The sequence below is a fragment of the Choloepus didactylus genome, chromosome 17 (assembly GCF_015220235.1).
Source record: "Choloepus didactylus isolate mChoDid1 chromosome 17, mChoDid1.pri, whole genome shotgun sequence".
Classification (NCBI taxonomy): Eukaryota; Metazoa; Chordata; class Mammalia; order Pilosa; family Megalonychidae; genus Choloepus; species Choloepus didactylus.
The window spans coordinates 68,147,730-68,171,989 of record NC_051323.1 but is presented as its reverse complement, the minus strand read 5'-3'; the positions used below and the strand labels follow the sequence as shown (position 1 = coordinate 68,171,989).

The following is a 24,260-nucleotide window of genomic DNA, read 5'->3' as shown; positions in this document are numbered from 1 at the left end:
GAAAATGGAGGAATTCCTAGGGCCACATCACATGCTCAAGACAAGACACATGCACCAAAGAGGACCAGGGAGGCCCCTAACGTCTGGCTTTGGGCTATTCTCTGAACTTAGTGTATGAATAAACTCTCAAGGAGAGTACTTGCAAAAGTCAACATGCAAAGTTGGAAAAGGTGTTTTCTTTTATTCTTCATCTTTGTTAGCTTCAGGTGTTCCAAAAAAGCTCTGTCATAGCACTAGCCGAGCACAAACTTTAGAAGCTGACACTACAGAGTCTAAATTCAAGTGACAACACTGTAAACTATCAAAATGGCCAGGTTGCAACAAAAGATTAAAAAAAAAAAATACAAAGAAACAGGGAGCAATGGCCCAGGCAAAGGAGAAGACGAAAGCATTGGAAATCATCAGTGAAGAAAATCAGGCTTTTGATATGTTGGACAAAGACTTTAAAAAAAAGTGATCTTCAATATGCTTTAGGAGATAAAGGAAAACACAGAGAAAGAACTAAATGTTGTCAGGAAAACAATAAACGAAAAATAGGAGACTCTCAATAAAGAGATAGAAATTTCTAAAAGGAACCAAACAGAAATACTGGAATTGAAGTCCACAATAACTGAAATGAAAAATTCCCTAGGGGGTTTCAAAAGCATATTGGAGTTGGCAGAAGAAGGAATCAATGAACTTGAAGACAAGATAGCTGAAATGATTCAGGCTGAGAAGCAGAAAGAAAAAAGAATTTTAAAAACTGAACAGAGAGCCTAAGAGACAAGTGGGACACCATCAGGCATATCAGTATATGCATTTGGGGAGTCCCAGAAGGAGAAGAAAGAGATAAAGGGGCAGAGGGATATTCAAAGAAATAATAGCAGAAAACTTTCCAAATTTAATGAAAAGACATGAATATGCACATTCAAGAAGCCCAACAAACCTCAAACAGGGTAAACTCAAAGAGAACCCTACCCAGATACGGAGTAGTCAAATTGGCAAATGTCAACAAGGAGAGAGTTCTGAAAGCTGCAAGAGAAAAGCAAGGTGTTATATACAAGGGAGTCCCAATAAGATTGTGATATTTCTCATCAGAAACCACAGAGGCAAGAAGGCAGTGAGATGAAATATCTAAAGTGATGAAAGAAAACAGTTGCCAACCAAGACTTTTATATCCGGTGAAACTGTCTTTCAAAAATGAGGGAGATTAAAACATTCTCAGAGAGACAAAAGCTGAGGGAGTTTGTTGCCATTAGACCTGCCCTACAAACACTGCTAAGGGTGCTCTTCAGACCAAAAGGAGAGGACACTAGATAGTGAATCAAAGCTGAATAAAGAAATAAAGACCTCTGGTAAAGTTAATGATAAGAATAAATATAAATGCCAGTACTATTGTGCTGTATTTTCTGGTATGTAACTCCACTTGTTTCTTTTAGGCTCTGAAATGTAAACTCATAAAAAATGATGATAAATCTATGGCTTGGGACATGAAATATATAAAGATATAATTTGTAACAAGTTCAACAAAGAGGTGGTGGGTTAGAGGGGTAGGAACAGTGTGTGCATGCTATGCAAGTTATGTTGGTATCAAACAAAATGTGATTGTTATAGATAGAGGATGTTAAATTTTAGCTCCATGGAAACCACAAAGAAAATATATGAAAAATATATACAGAAAGAAATGGGAAGGGAATCAAAATGGTACAATACAAACGTAGGCATTAATGGAAGAATGAGGCACAAAAAAAGGTATAAGAATCGCAAAGGCCAAATAACAAAATGGCAAAAGAGAGTCCTGAATTATCAGTAGTTACTTGAAATACTAATGAATTAAACTTTCCAGTTAAAAGGCAGAGATTGGCAGAATGGAGTATAAAAAAAAAGCATGACCCAACTAAATTTTGTGTACAAGAGACTCACCTTAGATTCAAACCCAAGTAGGTTGAAAGTGGACGGATGGAAAAAAGTACACGATATAAATAATAAACAGAAGAGAGCTGGGGTAGTTATAGAAATACGATAGACATTAAGTCAAAAACTGTTATAAGGACAAAAAAATTCACAATATACCAATGAAGTGTATATTCAACAAGAAAATATAATTATGTATGTATATATATTATATATATATATATAATTGCAGAGCCCTAAAATATCTGAAGTAAATATTGAAGTAAACATTGACAGATTTGGAGGGAAAAATTCATGGCTCTACATTAATAATAGGAGAATTCAATACAGCACTTTCAGTAATGGATAGAACATCTAGAAAGGAGATCAAAAAAGAAATAGATGTGAATAATACTATAAACCAACTAGACCTAACAGACATATATAGAACATTTCATCCAACATCATCAGAATACATATTTTCTAGTGCACAAGGATCATTCACCAGCAAAAAACATATTTAGGTCACAAATAAAGGCCCAGTAAATTAAAAAAAAAAAAATTAAAATCATGCAGTGTGTCTTCTCCAGCCACAATGGAATGAAGCTAGAAATCAATATTTGGAAAATACACAAATACGTGGAAATGAAATAATGCCTTTTTAAACAAAATGGGTCAAAGAAGCAATCACAAAGGAAATTAGGAAATATCTTGAGGCAAATGACAATAAAAACACAACATACCCAAATTATGAGATGCAGCAAAGGCAGTGCTGAGAGGGAAATAGCTCTAATTGTGTACATTAAAAAACAAGAAAGATGTCAAATCAGATACCTCACAATTGAAGGATCAAGGAAAAAGAGCAAATTAAACCCAAAGAAAGTAGAAGGAAGGAAATAACAAAGATTAGACTGGCAATAAATGGATAGAGGATTTAAAAAAAAAAATCCATTATAATCAATAAAATCAAAAGATGATTCTCTGAAAAGATCAGTGACGTTGACAAACCTTTGGCTAGACTGAAAAAGAAAAAAGAGAGAGGACACAAATAACTAAAATCTGAAATGAAAGGGGGGCATTACTACTGACCCCACAAATAAAAAGGACTAAAAGGATTCTATGATCAACTGTATGCCAACAAATTAAATAACCTAGATGAAATGGACAAATTCCTGGAAACACACAAACTATTTACATTGACTCAAGAAGAAACAGAATTTCTTAATAGACTAAATAAAGAGATTGAATGAATCATCAACAACCTCCCCCAAAAGAAAAGCCCAGGACCAGATGGTTTCACTGGTGAATTTTACCAACCATTCCAAGAAGAACTAGCACCAGTGCTGCTCAAAATCTTCCAAAAATTTGAACAGGAGAGAGCACTCCCTAACTCTTTTTACGAAGCCAACATCACCCTCATACCAAAGCCAGATAAAGAGACTGCAAGAAAACTACAGACCAGTATTTCTTTTGAACATAGATGCAAAAAAAAATCCTCAATAAAATACTAGCAAACTGAAACCAACAGTATAATCCCTTTAAATGGCCCAGTTGGGCAAAGGTGCAATATAAAGAAATCTCCTAGAAGGAAAACATTAATAATACCTTAGTTTCCCTCTCCCTCCCTCCCTTCCTCCCTCCCTCCCTCCCTCTCTCTGTCTCTCTCTTACACACACACACGCACACTCACACATAGACACACAAAGTATTTCTAATTAAACAGAGGAGGATAGCTTTTTTTTTTTCATGCTGGCCCAATAATTTCATGCTTTGCCTGCTATTTTACATATTTTATTTATGTCTCACATCAAAGAGGATATTATCCTCCCCACTTTACAGAGTAAGAAAAAGTTTCAGAGAATTAAGGCAACTTGTATAAGATCACATAAATTGTATGTTACAGAGCTGAAATTTGATCCCATGTCAATTAGACCTCCGGTAAACCAATGGTCTTTCCAATACATCAAAATGAATGGTATGAAAAATGGAAAGGAGAATACTTTGCAAGTTGAGTTTGGGAAACCTTGCAGAAGTTGGAAGTCACTTAAAAGCAAACATAAAGACACTTCACGGGGACAGTTTTAAACAGAGAACTAAATGAACTGTGTCCTAAGGTGTCTCTTATAAAGTTAGTACTAATTATCATAGACTCACAAGAATCAGCCAGGGCAGCATATTATGTATACTCTTTAAGAAAATCAAATCTATTAAAGGAGTCAATATTTGAATGAGAGTAAAATTTGAACCCTAGTAACTTCTGGATGAAGTTCATCATTTTTGCCAGAGGAACAGCAAACTTCCTGGGCGGTAGTTTTTAGAAAATGTGATTTTTTTTGTTTAATTAGAGAAGTTGTGGGTTTATGGAACAATCATGCATAAAATACAGGATTCCCATGTACCACCCTATCATTAACGCCTTGCATTGGTGTGGTCCATTTGTTACAATTGATGAAAGCACATTTTTATAATTGTGCTGGCAGCAAGTGTGAATTTAAGTTTACAACATTAGAGTGCAAAAAAAAAAAAAAAAAAAAAAAAAATTGGAATAAATTTAATCTGCTCCAAGCATGGTTATCTTGGGCTAACTCCTAGAATTCTTGCTGTAGATGTGGCAGTCCCATTGCAGGCTTTTGTGGGGCTTCTGTGAAGGCAGGGGACCCCTCCCTGCTTCCCATCCCTAACTTCTCCACCGTCCTGCTTTCCCAGTGCCTCAGGGTCCAGCCATTCTCTCTTCTCTCACTCAAGCATTATTCTCTACCTCTCCCCTCAAACCTCTTGATTCCAACGAATACCAGTTAATTGGTTTCCCTATTAGCAAGTTATCTGTTTACAAGTATCCAAAGGGGGACAGCCAAAGGGTGACAGTAGTCCACCTTAGCAGTCCCCAACAATAGGATGATCAATACATGAATTTAATAATCTTCCCACACTGGCCTCAAGAATCATTAACAGTCTTCTATTGCTGACTGAGAAAATACCGTTGTCAGACTCTGCTCTAAAAGCTTAATATGTAGAAATGCATTTAAATCCTATGAAGTAGGTACCACGGATATCCACATTTTACAGATAAGAAAACTAAAGAAAGCTCAGAGAGGTTAAGGAACTTGCTACCCTGTGGAGGTCAGACGAGGGACTGTCGGGAAAAGTATAAAAGACTCTCACGTGGACCACAAGGACCCCTGGGAGTTTTCAATGGAATAGGGAATACAATCTAGCCCAGCCTTCCAGCTTACCTGACTAGGGCATCTCTTTGAGCTGTCATTGTCTTTGAATTGTTTTATTGTCTTTGAGCTAATTACAACTCTGCTTTGTTGTAGAAAACTGATAGCAGTGCAAATGATTCCTGTGGTAGACATGTAAATGCATTCTGTCAGGTGAACAGACAATTGATTTCCCTTCCTACTGTGCTTGTTTTGCATCTATTTGTAAATTCATTTCAGCATTGCTGAAAGCCTGTAAATGTATGGTACTTTGAATTCTCCTTTGAATTGGTTGAAACATTGCATTGGTTTCCTTGTTAGTGAGTCAAGTATAATCTTTCACGTGTTCATTTTATATTTGAGAGTCATGATTTTGTTTTTTTTTTTTAAATAATTCATCCTTTAACAGGATCTGGGCAGTCTGACTACAGAGCCCCATACTGTTAACCATAAAACTACATTAAAACTGTCACCAGGGTCATAGCTAAAGTTTAGTGGATGTTATATGCCAAACACTCTGCTGACAGCTTGGAGGGATTAAATAAGCTGTCCAACGAAGGCTTTACAACGTAACAGCACCAGAATTCAAAGGCAGGTCTGTTTTGATCCTGTGCTCCAGCTCTTAACCTCTGAGTTGTATTTCATCCTCAGTTCTTTCACAGCCACAAAAATTTTCTCCTCGCTTAAGCTTGATACAGAACCCTAGACTTAAAAGTTTACTAAACTCTCAATCTCATTCCAGTCTCACCGTCACTTCATGAATTATGTATAGCAGACACCATCATGCCCAATTTAGAGAATGAAGACTGAGCTAAATATACTGTATTTCTAGGGGACGTTCAGAAGCCCTCAAAGAACTGACCCTAGAGAGATAAACCAAGGTTTGGCCACTGCTCTAAGGTATTTCAATCTTAATGTTACTATGCAGCATTTTTCCAGAACTTTCTTTGCTTCTGGCCCTCAAAGAGTTTTTCTTCTAGAAGGGGACACTGACAGTACCCTAAGCTTTGCAAATAATTTATCAAATGTAAAATTATCTCCCTATGTGTGAAAGTTTCCTGAGCCCACCCTAAATAACAGAAAGGGTTTAGTGGTACAATTTAATCACAGTAGTGTCAGATCCCAGAAAAAGGCTAACATATAGAAGGAATTTCTGACCCAGGGGCCCCACAGCTTATCTCATAAAAACCAGATGTGCCATAAAATACATGTTGAAGACTGTTTAGAAACCCCAGTCATGGTGGCGCCTCAACCCCCAAAAGGCAGATAAAGCAAGATCAGATATGTCTATAAGATGAACGACCATAAGCATGCGGAAAAGGCCTGCTCCCCCCAGATAGACAATGCAGCTGCGCTTCAAAGAAGAGTAGTGCGTCAGAACCCTAGCAGCCAATCACCTCAGAGTTGATAAGCCCTCACCCAATCAAGGCACAGGACACCACTCAGCGGACACCCTTCCCTCCCAGCGCAGTTTTTTTTCTTTAGAAAATGCAGCTTTCAGAAAGAGAGCCGGAGCCATTTTCTTTCTTTTCGCTGGCTCCCACCTGCTTTCTTCCTCTAATAAATCTTAAACTTTCTACTTAAAACTTTGACTCGCTGCGTTATGTAGATTCTTGAACAACTCCAACCTGACAGGTAGCAGCTTTTCTCTTTCATCAAGTATATTCTATCACCTACAGTCATCATGAAGTCAACCCTCTAATGAGGTAACCCCCCCCTCACTATCTTATTTTTCTGCTCATTCTACCCAATCCACTCTAGATGCAGTTTACTTTTCAAATTTTTATAATCATTCTTATAATATTTGTCCAGATATTTCCATTAGAGAGCTGCCTGAAGCACCATGTGGTTGTGGAATGAAACTACCGAAATTCCAGCTATCTTGTCTACATTCGGAACTTGAAATTAAGCTCCAGGTGGATGGGTGGGGCACAGCAAGCATTGTTTGCTAAACCTCAAGCTCTTAAGACTTCAGCTTTGTACTGACTGTTCTGTGTGACTTTCCCGTGGGCAAAGATCTGCCCCTTTGTTTCTTCCTTTTTAAGAATAACCCATGTTTGGAGAACAGCGTATTTCTCCCGCTTTCTTCTTTCGGACTGGTTGCTTTTATAATGTCTGCACTTAGACTTTGAGTAACCCCTTCTCATGCCCTCTCTCCCCGCCTACACACAACTTCTTTTCAAGATGGCACAGTTAGATAATAGAGCGGCACCCTGAAAATTGGTCCAGGAGAAGCACAAACTGAAAACAAGGGCAGCCTTCACCAGTGAAATAACACACCAGTGAAACCCAGAGTCAGAGTTTCACTCCCTTCTAGCAACCCAGAAACATTCCTTGTAAGGAAACAAGAAAAATATAACTCTGTGGGACATTCTTTCCTTCCTTTTCAACTTGGCCAGGGCCACGGGGCAAGGTGGCCACTTTCTTTTGAAAGTTTCGAGCTAGCTCTATTTCTTGTATTTCCTATTTCCATTAGCTCAAAGAGAAAAACCAATGGGAATAAAAATAATGAAATTTTTAAAAAATTGATTGAAGGATTACTCAACCAAAGACAGACTCTTGAATGAGTGATTTTGCCACAGTCACTGTTAGGTTTGATTAGCATTTCAAGATCAAGGAAAACAGAAAGGAACTTTGTGGCAGTAGAGAAACAAGACCTAAATGATTACCTAATTTGGTGATCTTTAGAATTCATTTTTTTAAGGGACTCAATATATTCTTTACAACAGCTGTGTCCTTGTGGTACAGGGTGTTACAGCTTAATGGATAGAGTTGGTGGCTCTACAGTCAGACAACTCTAAAATATGCATAAACTATCATTTACTAGCTGTGTGTCTTTGGTTAAGATTTTCTTGCACCTCAGTTTCTCCATGTGAAATGGGGATAATAATCATCATAACTACTTTATAATGATGAGGATTAAATTTTTTAATTGTAAATGCAAAATTCTTGGTACTATGCCGAGCACATAGTATGTTTACAAATAATGGTAGAGTGGTTTACCAAGGATATAAGTATCTTTTAAAATATAAGATTAATGCTGCAAAAGGCACAGTGTTTCTCTTCCATCCTTTCAGTGGGATTGTTGACTTAAATTTCCACCATAAGTAAACAGCACAGTGCATTGTTTTAGAGCTGCTCGGGGCTGTGGAGACTTGTCTGGTCTGGGACTTCATTTGGAAATCAAGAACAAGGTTCTTTGGAAATATTATGTAACTGATATTTTTAAAAAGCTCAATTTAAAACCATACACAAGTACATTGTGAGTCCTCAAAAATTACTCTTGATAACTTAAATTACCAGTCCTGCTATTCATCTCTCTTTAGACAGCCATTGAGTTTATGAAAACAGAATTTCAAAATTTTGACATCTTCTGCTTTGTTTATTTTACCTTTCTATTTTTATTTACCCATGAAGTCACATGTATCAGAACTTCATTCCTTTCTACAGCTGACTAATATGCCATTGTATGTAAGTATCACATTTTATCCATTCATCTGTTGATGGACACTTGGTTGCTTCCACTCTTTGTCCACTTTAAAGTTCTGTTTTTGTGATACACACACACCAAGGTAGGATGTAGCTGCTTTTCCAACTGGATCTTTCTCGAGTGAGAAAGAAAACTATTTGTGTATCTGTCACTTATTCAATTCTCATTTCTTTTCAGGGGGCAGGTTTAGGTTGGTGGGTATGAAACAGACAGGCCTGTTCTTTAAAGTCTTCCTTAGAAGGCAGAAGATCTCAGACCTGTTACTTAATCTCTCTAACCATTTCCTCTCATTTAAAATGGGGAGACACTGGCATTTATGTATGTAAAGCATTTTAGATAGAGTTTGGCATGTAGTAGATATTCTATAAATGTTGGCTATTGTTCTTCTATCCAAGGCTGATTTCTTAGAACACAGAGTAAATAACCTGATTTTGCTTTGAAGTCTGTATTACTGTGCTGTCTCAGCTCAGTCTATGACACGATTTCAGTCTCTTTGTTGGATAAACCCTAACTTGAAGAAGGCTGGACAATGGACATTTGATGGCTAACCTGCCACACTTACTTGAGCATCCCTGGCTTGGAAGCTCATTAGAGTTTCAGAAAGAAAATAATTTATGAAATCAATTATTGTGCACAGATGAAACAACACATCCCTGCTAATTATAGGATTGACTAGTGCTGATGAAGACATCTCCTTTATTCTCCTTGGCTTACAGCCCAATTTACAATTAACAGTCACTGATGTCCTCAAAGGAAGCTTTCTCTCTGAAGTGCTGTGTTTTCTCAGCAGGAGTTAGAAACAAGATACTTGACAGAGTTTAGTCAGGAAAAAGAACATTAAGCACTACAAGAAACTGCCTGTTTTATTTGTGGATAAAATATACTAGCAACAACCATACATGACACCAACATATCCAAAGACTTTATTTAGAGAAAAAAAATTTACTGTTGCTAATTTTGGAAGGTTATGAACCATACTAGAAACTATTTTTCCCCCATGCTTAAAATGATTAAGCACTTATTCTCTTGTTAATGTTCATAAGTGGAAAGAATCACATTTTTGGAAGGAAGGTCTCTTCTTATAGAAATGAAATTCTAGGCTGAGGAATTAAGTCTCATTGAATATTTCCCCTGATAAAAAGGCATTTTATCCCTTTTTCACTGGAAGCCCATCATCACATGTCCAGGCTGGGCCTCTAAATTCACCGTCTCTTTGAGGATACACTACGATTAGAAGTGCACCCCAGAGTAATGTCCCCAAAACTGGAAAATGCAATAATTTTGAGGTAATGATGTAAAAATGGACAAGATGGGATTGTACATGGACTGAAAACCATGGCTGCATTCCAGAACTTATCTCTAGTTTGGCTGAGGGTGGGTGCTGGATGGTCGTGCTCTTGGCCAAGGCTCTTGGCCAAGTTTTTTTTTTTCCAGTGCTCTCTATTTCTGTCCCATCCTCCCCTGGCACCCCTGAGTACCCTCTATTCTGTCAAACTGTCTCAGAAAAGCATCAGATGTCCATTATTTATGCTTCTTCACGAAGTTGGATCAATGTATGTCTTCTTGCACAGGTACACATGTTTTAGCCTAAATAATAATAGCTAACCGTGATCAAGCTCTTTCTCTGAAACAAGTGCTAAGCTAAGAATTTTACATATATTGTCTCATTTAAACCTCACATTCACTCCATGAGGTAGATAAAATCATCACCTTATTTACCAATCAGTAGATTTCAGTTTAGGGAAGACAAGTAACCTGCCCAAAGTCACAGAGTAAGAAGTGGTCTAACTTCAGAGCCTGAGCTCTTAATATGTTGATCAAAAATCCAAATGATGTGAGTGGCATCCATATAGTCAAGGAAATATTATGGAAGCTTCCCTGCAGGCTGAAACTACCACTCTAGGCTGAAGTCCTGAGTCCCACCTACACACCTGACTTAGTATTTACCTCTTATACATGAATAATACTTCTACTGCTAAATTCAGATGGTATTTCCAACCTTATCTCCCAAGACCCTTTAGCTTTTTCCAAGAGTAAGAGAAGCATAGAAGTATATGGCCTTTATGAAAGAAAGGAAGCCTGAAGGAAGGATAAAAAAAGTGTCCAGAATCTCATTCTCCACTTTGTCATAACAGATTCCCTTCTATAGAAAACATGTCTCTTTTAGCAGGTAGATTAGAGACCTGAGAGAAGCCCATGGAATTATATCAGATTTGGAGAGGATGAATAAGAACATTTACTATCTACTATCTCCAAACACCAGAAAAACGTGTGGAAAACCTTTAAGGAGGAAGGCCATCCTATGGAATAAATAAAAGGAAATGCCACTTTACCCGACTTCAGAATTCATGAATATCCAAGACCACCCAGGCTAACAATGTAAGTAGGTTTGAGAAAGTTGTGTGTCTGCTTTTTGAGGTAAAAGACAAAGGCCACTGGCTGAGAAAGTTGACAGCTCAGTGGAGCAGAAGCTAGACACAGGATGGCAATGCTGACACTATTTCATTCCCTCCTTGAGGCAGGGGTAGGGGCAAGAACCAGGCCTTCAACACCGCGGAGGCGACTCACTCGGCTGCACTGCTCGGTGCCAGCTGGAAAAACTCATCATGTGAGACTAACACTCTAGGGCCTTCCCAGAGTGCCTTTCCACTCTCAACCAATCCCCAGAGGGGACTATTGCTTAGGAAAATATGGACTAGAGATCAGATCACACTGCATTTTGGAACAATACTGGAAGAGTCAATAAAAATGCCATTTCTACCTGGGAGCTCATCAGTCTGACAACCATCACAATCGCAGGGACCCTCCACTGCCACTCTCTCCAAGCAGGAGCCCCAGGGCCACTTCCCAGCGGTGGAGAGGGCCAAACAGCCACTAAGGCTTCTACCAACTAAAGGGAAAGTTCCAGTCTCTTCTCTAAATCCCACCCCCTACCCCCCAACAGCCACAATGACTTAGAAAAAAAAATCAGTAGAGTTTGATGGATTCCACTAATCCCTAGACTGTTGGCTACTCTGGGAAGGACCTTCACAATTTGTATTTCTGCTGTTATGTGGCTAGAGTCCAGGGGGAACATCGGTGCCCTTCACGTCTCAAGAATCAGTTTTGCGGACGTCTTGGGAAAAGTGATTCCTGATGACCCCTCTCGGTCTCCAGATCGCCGTCGACGATCAGTAGAGGATAATGACTCACCGATGCCCCTGTGGGGCAGAGTTTTCTCTATTGCTTTGATTGCTCATTTGTTTAAACAAAAAGTAAAACCCAGAGACCCCTGGATTGTGTATGCTTATGTTCCTTTGGGATGGTTGCTATTATTTGGTAATGGGCGATTTTTATGAAAATCAAAATACTTAGGCAATTTAGAAGCAGCGTTATATTTCAGATTCTGAAGAAGAACGATTAATGAATGGGCTCGTTTGATTGTCACTTCTGTCACTGTGGCAGGAACCTGAGTAAATGCCACCTTCAAAATACAAATGAAGGGGGAAAGTCATTTATCTTTAGTCTGTAACTGGTACCCACAGGTGGTAGTAGAGGACAAGCCCACATCTTCAAGGGAAAGCAGACCCTGAGCTGGCACCAGGTAGCTTTGCAAGATCTTAATTTTGTCATCTGGAAAATAACAATGTCTGACAAAATCCTCTCTAATGTTCTTTCTCGCTCTAAAGTGTTATCAGCAATTCAACATTTACCAATAAAATATCATCTACCAGACACTATGATAACTGACAAAAGAAAAAAACTGGTAAAAGCTAAAAAATAAAAAAGAAGAAAAAAAAAGGTAAAACCAAAAGATAAAAAACACAACTGATAAATGAATAAAATATAAAATAAACAAACTGCCCCCCTGTCCTGCAGAACACAGGCCACTGGAACAGACCTACCCACACCCAGACCCATCCCTCAAAGGCGAGTCATGTGCTCCCAAAGTGGTGTGGCCACCGAGGGGATCAAGGCAGGGGCAGTGGATTGAATTGTGCCCCCCAAAATAGATGTGTTCACGCCCTAAACACCAGTTCCTGTGAATGTGACCTTATTTGGAAATAGGGTCTTTGTGGATGCCATCAAGCTGAGATGAGGTCATATGGGATTAGGATGGGCCCTAAATCCAGTGACTGAGTCTTTATGAGAGGCAGGAGAGGGACTGGAACAGAGACACAGGGAAGAAGGCCGTGTGGCCCAGAAGCAGAGTCTGGACTGATGCAGCTCCAAGCCAAGGCTCACCGGCAACCGCCAGAAGCTGGGAAGAGACAAGGAAGGAGACTTCCCTAGATCCTTTAGGGGGAATATGGCTCTGCCAACACCTTGATTTCGAGTTTCCAGCTTCCAGAACTGTTGTTTTAAGCAGTCCCAGAAGGATAAGGTAGGACTAGGGAGCAGGTGGCATTTAATCATGGCCTTTAAAGATGTGTCAGTTGGAGATGGTAGAGATGGTAAAAGACTGTTTTGGTTAATCAATTGTTATAGATTAGTCATTTGGCCCGATAAATTGCAATTAATGAATATTTTTAACCTACAGGTGGTTGGTCAGAAAGGAGGGAAGGAAGGAAGAGAAGGAATGGAGGAGGAAAGAAAGGTGGTCTAGTAAAGTTGGCAAGCTGGAGTGTGAGGTTCAAGGTCAAGTTTGGGGATGATGAGGATGGAAAATTTGATGGGAAAATAGGTTCAAATCCTTGGGCAAAATATCACACCCTACAAATATCTGTTGTTCTTGTCATGGCTATTAAAGTCCGTTTATGGCTGCTTTGTTTCTACTATTTGGTTTTTAAATAAATATTCCAATTATAAAATAGACTACTAACTCATTGTTCACAGATTAACCCTATAGTCTGCATTGTATCTGGCCATCATTGACCCTGGTTAAATATAGCAACATTACTACAAATGCCATCTCTCCCAGGAAATGTAATTATTGCATACTGAATATCAAAATCAAAATGGAATGCATCCCCTTGTGAGGGAGGACAATCAGCTTGTGGAGCCATGTGAGTTTAAACAATATGTCCTTATCTGTAAATACAGGGCTATTGATTTCTAAGACTGCTCCTAGTTCTAGTTCTAATTTGATTGTAAGTTGCACATGCATATAGTTCAATGTGAATTACTGAGCAATCATACTTGCATCTCAATATATAACATGGATCAGATGCTCTTGATATAAAGCTCTTAGGAATGCCTAGTGAATAATTCCTGGGACGAATAACTTCTATTGCTGGGAATTCACTTACAAAGGAACACCAACTAAAAACGTGGCAGGTCCTGCAAGTCTGCTCCCAGTCCTCCAAGGAATCTCCCTGTCCTGTTCATAAAAAAAAAAAAAAAAAAAAAAAAAGTCTAGTGGTTTCAAGAAAGTAAACTCAATAGCTCTCTCCAGAACTCTGAAAATTCTTCTTTCACAATAAGAGGAAGACAGATTCTTGAAAAATACAGAAACAGCCTGTAGGCAGCAAAACTATTTTCTTTGGAGCAAAGGACTATGGGATTTGTGATGTTCCCTGCTGTTTCCACGCTCAGCCGTCCATCTGGACCCAGTTGCTGAGGCCCCTTCCTCACTTTCCTCTCCAGATTCATACTCCTCATCTACTGCATGAAATAGTGGTCTGGGCCTTAAAGCTGCCCTCCCGAGTCTGCCAGTGTACTCCTCTTGGCTTGTATTTCTTTGATAACCAAAGTTGAATGACTTCCCTCCTTTCTGTAGGCTCTTCATCGGGATCATTTCTTGCATCTGTTGTCTACCTTGCGGTGACCCAGTGAGAGAGCGTGCATTGAGCGTGACAGAAGGACATCCTGAATTACTGCTGTCATCATCTAGGAAAACAAAATGACAAGAGGAGAAAAGAACAAGACTTAATATCCAGAGAGCAGGAATTCAGAATGAAGCAAAGTCCTTTTGGAGTTTCCAGCTCTTAACACTCAAATCTTCTTATCAGCATGGCTTTTTCTTTCCTAGGTCGCTACCCAAAGGCAGGGCCGCAGACGCTGTACGGGCGTTGTTAGAAATAAACAGAAACGCATCAAGTCAGTCACCACCATGCGATTAAGGCAGTGTCTATTTTCAAAATTCGATCAATGGTCTTATAATGCTTTGCACTGTCAAAGGCCACCACTGACCCAACTAAAGAACAGCAAAACAGAGGTTTATACAGCACTGCTCTATGAAAATCAGTGGTTTTATCTTGGTTTTTTAAATCAGTGGATACTAGAAAACATTAAATGTGAGCTGCACCCCTTTCACCTTGAAATAGCTGACCCTGGAGAAATAGAGTTGAGAGGTAACCACAGCAGAGAGCTGCTCACTTCACAAAGGAGGGACGGAGGCAAAGACACTGCACTGCCATATGACAATGATGATAACGATAACAGCCTTTTGAGATGGGTAAGATTATGGTCCTCAATTCATGGATAAAGAGGCTGAGATTTCAGTGGCAGGTTAAGTGACTTTTCAATGTCATACATCTGGTAGGAGCTGGAACGTGAGCAGAGCCCGTCTAGCTCCAAAGCAGGGTGCTTCCCCACCAGGCAGTAGCCCTCTCCTTTCTACATGCCACGTGTGGCGGTGAAGTGGGTTCATAAATCAGAGAAGCCAACTGGGCAGCTGGGTGATATCCCCCCTCGGATTTCCTTCCACGTCCTAAACCAGGCATATGACATTAACTTTTACCCACCTCAGTGCACACTCATCTTCACAGGAATAGTTCCCACACATCTCATTTATTCCCATTTCCTCAAAGTTTTATCTTATAAATTTATTTTCCCTTCAGATAGTCTCCTGCAAATTTAAATATTTTAAGACATACATATTTGACTTCGAAAGTACTTTCCTCTCTCCTACTCTCCATTCCATCCAAAAACAAAACAAAACAAAACCCTACAGCTAGAATTTATATGCCCAAACGTTTATACTTGGCAAAAATATTTTTAGAATGTGGGACACAAGAAAATCTAAAATGCACTGTCAAAAGATGTTTTTTTCAAAAACGTGACCGAATTTTCTGTCCTGAGAAGGGAGCTTGGAAGTTGAGGGATGGGAGTGGGGCAATCAACTACTCTGAAGGAAGAAAACTGTGGCAGGCGGTATCTTTGTCTATTTCTCCATCACTTCCCTTTACTGTGGGCTCCACCATCTGACCTGGGACCAGAGTTCTCCTTGGTGCTTGGACCACTACCTGAGGTTTAAGAACACCACCTTAATGGCCCCCTTCCTTACCTCACTCCCGTCAGCTGCAGCCCCCAGTTTCCACTCCTTCTGGGGCGGCAAGCTCCACATCACTGGATGGGTTCGAGCTACGGTTTCCTGACCACCTTCTGGGTTATTGTAAAGTGAGTTCCAAGCCTGGAAAGAGGCTTGGGCCATTAACTTCCAACTTTGCACTCAACTCAGTCACTAACCCAGGAAGAGGTTAGCTGGAGAGCAGAGGCGGGAAGGAGAGAGGTGGGACTGGGCCTGGCCTCTTTTCCCAGCCCGCCCCCACAGGAGCACCCCGGCAGTGCACTTCCGGGACAGATCAGTGCACTTCCGGGACAGATCAGTGCACTCATCTGCAGCAAAGTCTGAATATCTGTTTTTCTATCTCTGCCTGGTTCACAGCCTCAATTTCTGGACACAAGCACCCAGGGGGGCAGGGTGAAAGGAGAAGCAGCAGGGAAAGTGCTTTCTCCTCAGGGCAGGTTAGAGTGGAATACACAGGGGGAAGGACGTGAGGTTCCTGGTACAACATACAAGGCTCAGAGGCCCCGCGTTCTCTGAGTGCAGCCTTTCCCCCTCTTCCTCTCCACCAGGGCTTTAAGGCAGCCTCAGGGAACAGAAGTAGCTGCAAGGCTACCTCTCTACCTAGAAGAACAAGTGAGTCCAAAACTCAAAGGAGCCAGGAAAGAGTGTGTGTAGTTCACCAGGCCCAGAGGGAGCTCCCAGAAGTTCTGACACCAGAGGGCAAGCGGAGAGCTAGAAAGGAAAGCGTCTGGTTAGCCAGGGACCGGCTGTTTGTTCACACATTTCCCTCCACGTTCTCCCCTAGAGCCCCCCAGCCATTCCCTGGTCCTTCAATGGGAGCAAAAGATTTCATGTTTGGAGAGAAGGTGAATTTGAATAATTGTGCCTAGATATATGCTAAGAACTATCTCAGTCTAACCCTGATTATTATTTTAATTATTACAAACTTATTAAGGATAACTGGTAAAATAAGTCCCACTTCATTACTTTTCCTTCTTAGCTATCTAGTTTAACCACTCTGCATTGCTCACCCAGATGCAATTTAGATCCAGTTGTTCATCCTTCAAAGAATTTATATTCATATTTATATTTATATATATATGAGGATTTCATTCCATGTCTATATTAATTCATGTAGAACTGATATTTTTGCACTGTTGTCTTCCCTTTCCAAGAACACCTATATCTACCCATGTCTTCAAGTCTTCATTTTATTTCCCTCAAGGTAATAATAATGATGGCTAATATTTATGGGGCATTTACTCAGTTCCAGGCACTGTTGCAAGAGTTTTATGTGCACTCACTTGCTTCATCTCAGAATAATACAAGGAGGCAACTCCACATGGAGAAGTAGAGTTATGTAGTTTCTTCTTACAGGTTGTATTTTCTTTTCCCCTGGGATTTTATGAGTTTGACTGAGAGTATGACTGAGATGCCCTTATGACATCTATTGAAAAGATAGGATTTATATGCCCTGATCTATTAATTTATTGAATAATGTAAATACATTTTCAAATGTTCAACCCACCCCACCTTCCGGAATAACCCTCACTTATAACAGTGTATTATTTCTTTAATGCTCTGCTGTGTTTTCTTAAATTACTACTTTATTTAAGATTTGTACATTACTCAAGGGAGGCTTTTCTGTGCTTTACACTACTCTAAGAGAGGAGCAGCCAGCCTCTTTTCTGTGGCCCAAGAGCTAAGAATGGTTTTGGCATTTTTAAATGGTAGAAAAAAAAGTAAAAATTATCTGAAATTTACATTTCAATGTCCATAAACAAAGTTTTGAATTTCACCCATTAAAAAAAAAATGTTTTTTTCTCTTTTTATATAAGGACTTACATAATATCCTTGATTTTGCTTCTCGGCCCACCAACCCTAAAACGTCTTCTATCTAATACTTTACAGGAAAAGTTTACCAACCCTTGCTCTAAGAGAAGAAGCACCAAACATGCAGGTTACTTTACCTGTGAATTCTGCAACCCTTGCGTCTCTTCTTGTTGACTGAGGATTGCTATAAGGAAAGGAGAGGTAGCGGATATTTTTGGTGCCAGCCTGTGAGAACCAAGTGAAAATAAAAAGCCAAATTAGCTACTGCAGTTGAGAGCTTCACGTGACAAATTAAGTGAAGGATATGGACCTAGAGCAAAGCATCTTGTTTGGATTACTGGCTTTCAGTTACTTTCACCTTCAGTATAGAGTTCCTTTCTCTTTCTTGATATAAAGGACCATTAAGAGCATCTCAAAGACAGAGCCCCACTGAGATTGGGAACAAAATTAGGGTCTGCTCCAGACTCAACTGCCATCCAGAAATCCTAGCAAGATTGGTTTGAAACAGGAAGAGTTCAGGTGTACAGTGGGTGATTTGAAGATGAGGTACAAGAGTCTTGGCCAAAACAAACCCCTCTCTACCTTTCTAGGAAAGAAGGCAGCTCCTCTAGCCAGCAGCCCTGGACCCTGGAGTTCTCCTGTAATATTCAGAACCTGACCACTGTGGTCTGGCTCTGGACACACAGCCCAGCAAGCAGGTGCCAGGAACTGCCCCACTCTGCAAGGGGGTCCCAGCATCTCCAATGGCCTCCATTTTGTTCCACCCCCTTCAGAGCCCCCCTTATCCACCTGCTGCTCTGGGGACAGGTCAGCCTGCCCCCAGGTACATTCCCTGCCATGTACCCCATGGGTTCCTGAGGCCCTTGGGTTCCTTGGATCGAGAGAGGGGGGGTGGCCTTGCTATGCTGCACCTTCTTACTTTTGCATTTCTCTAGCAACAAGGCAGCAGTCTGTTTTTAATTTTTTATGTCGGTGGTAATTCACCTGAGGACCTGTTCCTCCAAAAACAACTATTCATCCCTCACGGTTTCCTTCCTCTAATTTTTACGAATGAGCTTCCCCTTTGCCTAATCACAATTAATCACCACCACCCACTCCCATCTCTTCCTGTTTCCCCAGCCTGGGTCGTGCATAAGCTGCACACAAGAACAGGCCCAGTGACCGGGCGATGGACATTTGCAGACTGAAGGAGGGTCCCGAGAGCCGAGAGTCCAGTACCGGCTTTCCCCACGGCAGGCTGTGGCCTTTCCTTGTGCTTTCTCTTAGTGTGTTCTGGCGCCGGATCAGAATCTCTTTAGCCTGCTTCTCACCTGTTTGTGGTCTGAGATTGTATTTGTTGTAGGACAGGGTCTGCAGAGAGAATGGAATGACAAATACGTAAGGACATCACCACTGCAACTTTCAGCCTCAGGACACTGCTGAAAAATTGTGAAATCAAGCACATGAGGGCCAGAAGGCATCGTGGAGGCTGTCCGGGCCAAGATTGGTAAAGCATGGCCAAGGGTGAGAGACACGTGTTCCCGAGGTCACCCACCATCAGGGCAGAGCTGGGACGGGACCTGTGCCTTCTGACCACACAGCAGTGTTAACCCTATTATCCTTGCAGTGGCCCCCCACTACGGTACCCACAAACTTGGGCTGCTCCATACACACACTTTCTTCCCTGACTCGTGTTATTTTATGGTAGACCAGTGGTTCCTAAACTTTTCTTGAATGATCAAGCAAATGTCAAAACTATTTTGGGAATTTCTATAGGGTTGCTGGCTTTTTTTTTTTTTTTTTAATTTTGCCTATTAAAGACACTAAAAAATATCTACCCATTGCCATCACCATCATCATCCATTCAAAAAGGAAGAGGTCTTTTAAGAAAAATAGTAGGAAGGAGACAATCTCAGATGAAGAACAATCCTTCAAATTGAATTAATTAGTTTTATGGAAACCTCCTTCCCTGTCTTTACCGCAGGTCTTGGGGGTGAAAATTTGTCACAGACCGTGGCCTAATGTCAGTCCTCAGACAGGCATTTGCAAAGCACTTCACTAGAACTTCTTCTCCCCCTTCTTGTTCATTCGAGGTTCACTGGTGTGGACACCCAGTTTCCTTACGTCAGTGAGGTGACACACCACGTACACTGAGAAACCACAAGGATAACAGGTGATCGGGACTATGGGTGCTATCCTTCCTTGTAAATGAATGTTTGAATAAAGATACTCAATTCAACAGCAATATAGCAAATGCTTATTTAGCATCTTTCATGTGCTGGGTATGGTGGTAGGCTCAGGACTGAAAAAATTAGGTGTTAGAATTCTGATCTTCAAAAAGCTTACAGTCTACTGGGAGAGTCAAACAAACAAGCCAAGGTAAGTGATAAGATACTGAGTTATAAGATCACAGGAAAAGTATACTCATCTAGTCTTGGGGTCAGAAAGATTTATTGCAGTGAGCTGAATCTTGAAAGATAGTGTTATCCAGGAAAAATTTCAGGAAGATGGAGCACATGAGGTAAGACATAGAACTGTGAAACAACTTAGGGGGTGGTGGGGGAGAAGGGGAGAAGGGATACTGGAGCAGAGCCAGGAATTTATCACCGGACATTGAAGGACAGTTCAAAGTGTGGTGAGAGAGGAGACTGGGGTTGGGGGTGTGGAGGTGGGAGGGGAGGTTTCAAGGGCCAAGGCACGGACAACCTGCCAAGGAGTAGAGACTCAACCCTCAAGGCCCAGGGTGTGCACGCTCAAAGGGGAATTTCCAACCCCTGGACTTGGGGGAAGGTTGTATCTTAAGGTACATTTAGATATTTGGGTCTTCTATTTTGCCTCACATCATATCAACCAGGCGCTTGTCCATTTTGCCTAACTGTAGGAAGCATGTAAATCCTCAGTACATGCAGGTTTCTTTCCTCTTCTTTCTCCTTGACCACCCTTTTGTGAAGGAGTTGGTGGTCAAGTACAGTCTGTATTTTTCTCTAACCTTGAATTCTATGGGAGAAAGTGCTGTATCTGTCAGTGTACTGTTCCTAATGCCTGGAACATTCTAGATGTGCATTAAATATTTGCTGAAGGGAACCTAAATTGAATAAACTTTCCTCCTTTGAGAGTATATAACAACTCTGAGAGTGCCCATAAATCTTTGTCCTATCTTTGAGGTCCGGGCTGAGGCCATTTGCTTTACTTGTAAGTTTAGAAAGAGTTTTTCCTCAATCTCCTTTCCCACTGTGTTCCAGAAGAATGTCTCTGTGGTTGACCCTCTGAGAAGTCAAATCCAGAACACGCCCCACTCCCCAGAGGGTCATCCCTCAGCCTTGCCACCAACGAAGATCCTGTCCCGGGCTTGCTGAAGGGAAGGGACTTGAACCACAAGTGGCCAGAGCCCTCCCAGGTGCAAGACACCCAGCAGAGTCCCCTCAGCTTCAGGATTTAATAGCTTACCCAGAGTCAAACCCTGTCCTCACCCCAGCCCTGCCCCAAAGTGACTCCTGACTCCCAACATGGCCTCTTCCAAGATGTGGCTGGTGAGAAAATGCCCCAAACACCAACCCTGCCCTGCGGGAGGTCTATCACCTGTCCCCAGGCTGGGGAACCTCAAAAATGTAGAGTGTCCCCTGGAAAAAGAGCAGTTGTATAGCTGTCCTGGGCTGCATCTTTGGGGTGACTTTGCCTTGAAGAGGGCAGGAAGAGCATGGTGGAAGAGAGGAGCCCCATGATCTTTGAAAAGGACAGAGTCAAAATGAAAGCTAGTAAGGGGAAGGATTGCTGGGCTTTATTCCCTTAGAGTAATAAAAGTGGACATAACACCATATCAGAGGTTTACTATTTATGTTCTCCCCATGGTGATCAGCAATACATTTTTTAATTAAAAGTGGCCTATGCTCTTAATTTGGGGGGCAACAAGGACATGGGGTGCTGCATGGATTAGAAGGGAGAACTCTTGAGGACAGACTGAGTAGGCACACTTAAAAAGAAAGTTGGCTCTCTAGCTGGCTGTGTCAAAGGGAAGAAAAAGACTGGGTTGTATTCCCAGGATCTCCATCATTTCTGGACCTTTCCCCAAATTTGACCTTTATCAACATGGGGCAAAAGGCAAAGTATCAGGCATCTTTTAGGCCTTGGCCTTCCTCACTGAGCTAGGTGACATTCTTCAAACCAGGAAGCTTTTATCTACTTACTAAGGTAGAATGTGATAGTCATACTGAAACAGTTTTACTTGGAATGATTTGAAAGCCGTGGAATTTACTCTAAGCATGCTTTGATTGAGGTGCCCTATATTCTTTCAGCTGGTACAGGGCCTCTCATTGACACATTCTCTTTAATCATTGACTTATCTGAAACAGAAGACATTGACCTTCACTAGACATATAAGTCTAGCGTCATGGAAAGGGCACTAGATTGGAGGTTGAAACACCTGGATTCTTAACTTGGATTTGCTTTGTACTGCGAACAAGTCAGAAAACAAACTCCTCTAACTTCAGCATCTTTGACTTAAAAATGCAGAGCTTCAACTGGATTGATTTTATTTTTGTTCCATCAAGACTACGATCTATGACATCATCACAAAAACCAAAGCCCTCACGATGAATTAACTTATATTCAAGAATCATGACGGACAATTTAATCCGCAGATTTGAAAAAGCTCTTATACAGAGGATGCAAGTTTAAAGTTCATTTACTGAGTCGTGGTTCAGAAGGACTCACCCAACCTTCCCAGAAATGTTCTTGATAGGCCCAAGGCACTACTAAAGACTTCCTACCGATTCCTTTTTAATATGTAAGTCCTGTCCAAATTGAAAAATAAAAACATGCTTAAGATGTCTCTTTCATTCAGGCTTTACAGTACTGTATACCTTCAATATTCTAATCTAAGCCATCTCAATTTTGTGCACTCTGCTGTAGTCAATAAGCTTGCGACACCTGGATGTCGTCAGTGCCCTACTGCCATCTTGTCTCTGTGGTGCCGGTGAAGGAGCCTCACTGCTTGTTTGTCTCTGGAAGAAGCAGGTTCTGGAGAGCACCAGGTTGCAGAGCTAGGACAGCCTGACCCCTACAGCCATCCACTGGATTTGCATTTCTCTTTACACAACAGGTTCCAATTTTTTTCAGCAGAAACAAAACAATTAAGTTTCTGTTCTCCAAAATAAGCAGAGAGAAGTTGTTCAGCAAGAAAACTGCTCTAGGGAAGTTACTGTGAACAAGAACCGATTTCTGCAGGGCTGGTTCCCAGGATAGGCGATGGGATGCTGCAGAAGACGTGTGCTCACCCTTTGTCGGACTTGGTACATGTTGCGTGTCAGAATGTCCCTCATGGACTCCACATCTTCAGGGGAAAGCCTTTTGATTCTTTGTATCCTCTGAGCCCTGGAAACATTATTGGAGGGAAGCCAAATATTATTCTTCCATTTTAACTAGAGGCTCTGTCAAAGTATCAAAAGGGGGAATCCAAATGCGCATAACACTTTTTACATAATCATTCCTATGGTTGTAATAAGTCCATTTAAAATACCAGAACATGTGCCTTAACTTACAGATATGAAAATATGGTAGCTGTGCCTATCATTCTTTTCTAACCCACTTTTAAAAGAGGATTTAAGGGGGTGAAAGACCATTTAATTTTTTTGCCCTCTAAATCTGTCATGTACTGACCCCATTAATAAAACACAATAAAAATAAATTATTAGAAAATAAAATGTTTAAAAGATATAGTAAAATGCAAACCAAATGTTTTATTGTTAGATTCAAAAGAAATGAAATTACTTCAGTGGCTGACTCTCAGTGTAGTATGTATCTCTCATTGCAGACAGTTTGTGGACCAATGTCAGTGCATGTACCAGGTTTTTTGTCACTTTTCTATTAGAAAAATTGTAAGTTTACAAAACATCATGCATAAAATACAGTTCCCATTTACCACCCTATTATTAACACCTTGCATTAGTATGGTACATTTGTCCCAATAGATGAAAGAACATTTTTATAATTGAACTATTACCTATAGACCATGGTTTACGTTAGGGGTTGCTGTTTGTGTTGTACAGTCCTTTATTTGTTTGTGTTAATTTTTATTCTAGTAACATGTATACAACCTAAAATGTCCCCTTTTAATCATGTTTTGAGTAGGACTGATCTAAGAAACTATTAAAGTTTTATGAGATGAGGACATTTATCTTGGAATTGTCCCTTTAGAGAGTTTATCTCTGGCTAAAAAAATAATTGTAAGAGGCTAGACCATGTTTTACAAGGGGAATTAGGCCATTGTCACCATGAGAGCCAGCCTGAGCTCCGAGACCTGGGGCACCTTCTGGAAGAGTCTAGAAGCAGTTGGCTGCTCCCCCCTCCTCACTGACCCCTCCAAAGTGCTCAGAAACCAGGTCATGCACAGGTTAGCAGTCAATGCTCAATTGTCCTTTGGATTTCAGAGTCATGACATTGCTATGTTCAGAATTCTCATGTGACCCGTATTTGATTTCAACCTAGTGGCAGTAATTTTTTAAAACTTCTTATTACCTGAATAACATATATTCACTGTAGAAAATAAGAACAAAACAGAGAACTCATGAAAATTAACCACCATCCCACATCCGTCTTTTGATACTACCACCTCGGTTAATCTCTTGGTATAAACCCCTACCCAGATTTTTTTCCTAGCGGCAGCTCTTCTGAATGCATA

At 40.7% G+C, this 24,260-nt stretch overlaps 1 protein-coding gene across 1 annotated transcript in view; it reads right to left on the bottom strand.

The window, feature by feature from the left end:
• Positions 1-13,937: 13,937 nt before the first annotated feature.
• The window catches only part of SLC9A4 (solute carrier family 9 member A4), a 50,221-nt gene continuing 39,898 nt past the window's right edge, over positions 13,938-24,260 (bottom strand). Inside the window, exons 9-12 of the mRNA XM_037806963.1 lie at positions 22,858-22,954; positions 18,824-18,955; positions 17,743-17,830; positions 13,938-14,370 (exon numbers count right to left, since the gene is read on the bottom strand). Of these exons, the coding sequence (XP_037662891.1) occupies positions 14,015-14,370; positions 17,743-17,830; positions 18,824-18,955; positions 22,858-22,954 (673 nt within the window). The 3' untranslated portion in view covers positions 13,938-14,014. The remainder of the gene's footprint in view (positions 14,371-17,742; positions 17,831-18,823; positions 18,956-22,857; positions 22,955-24,260) is intronic.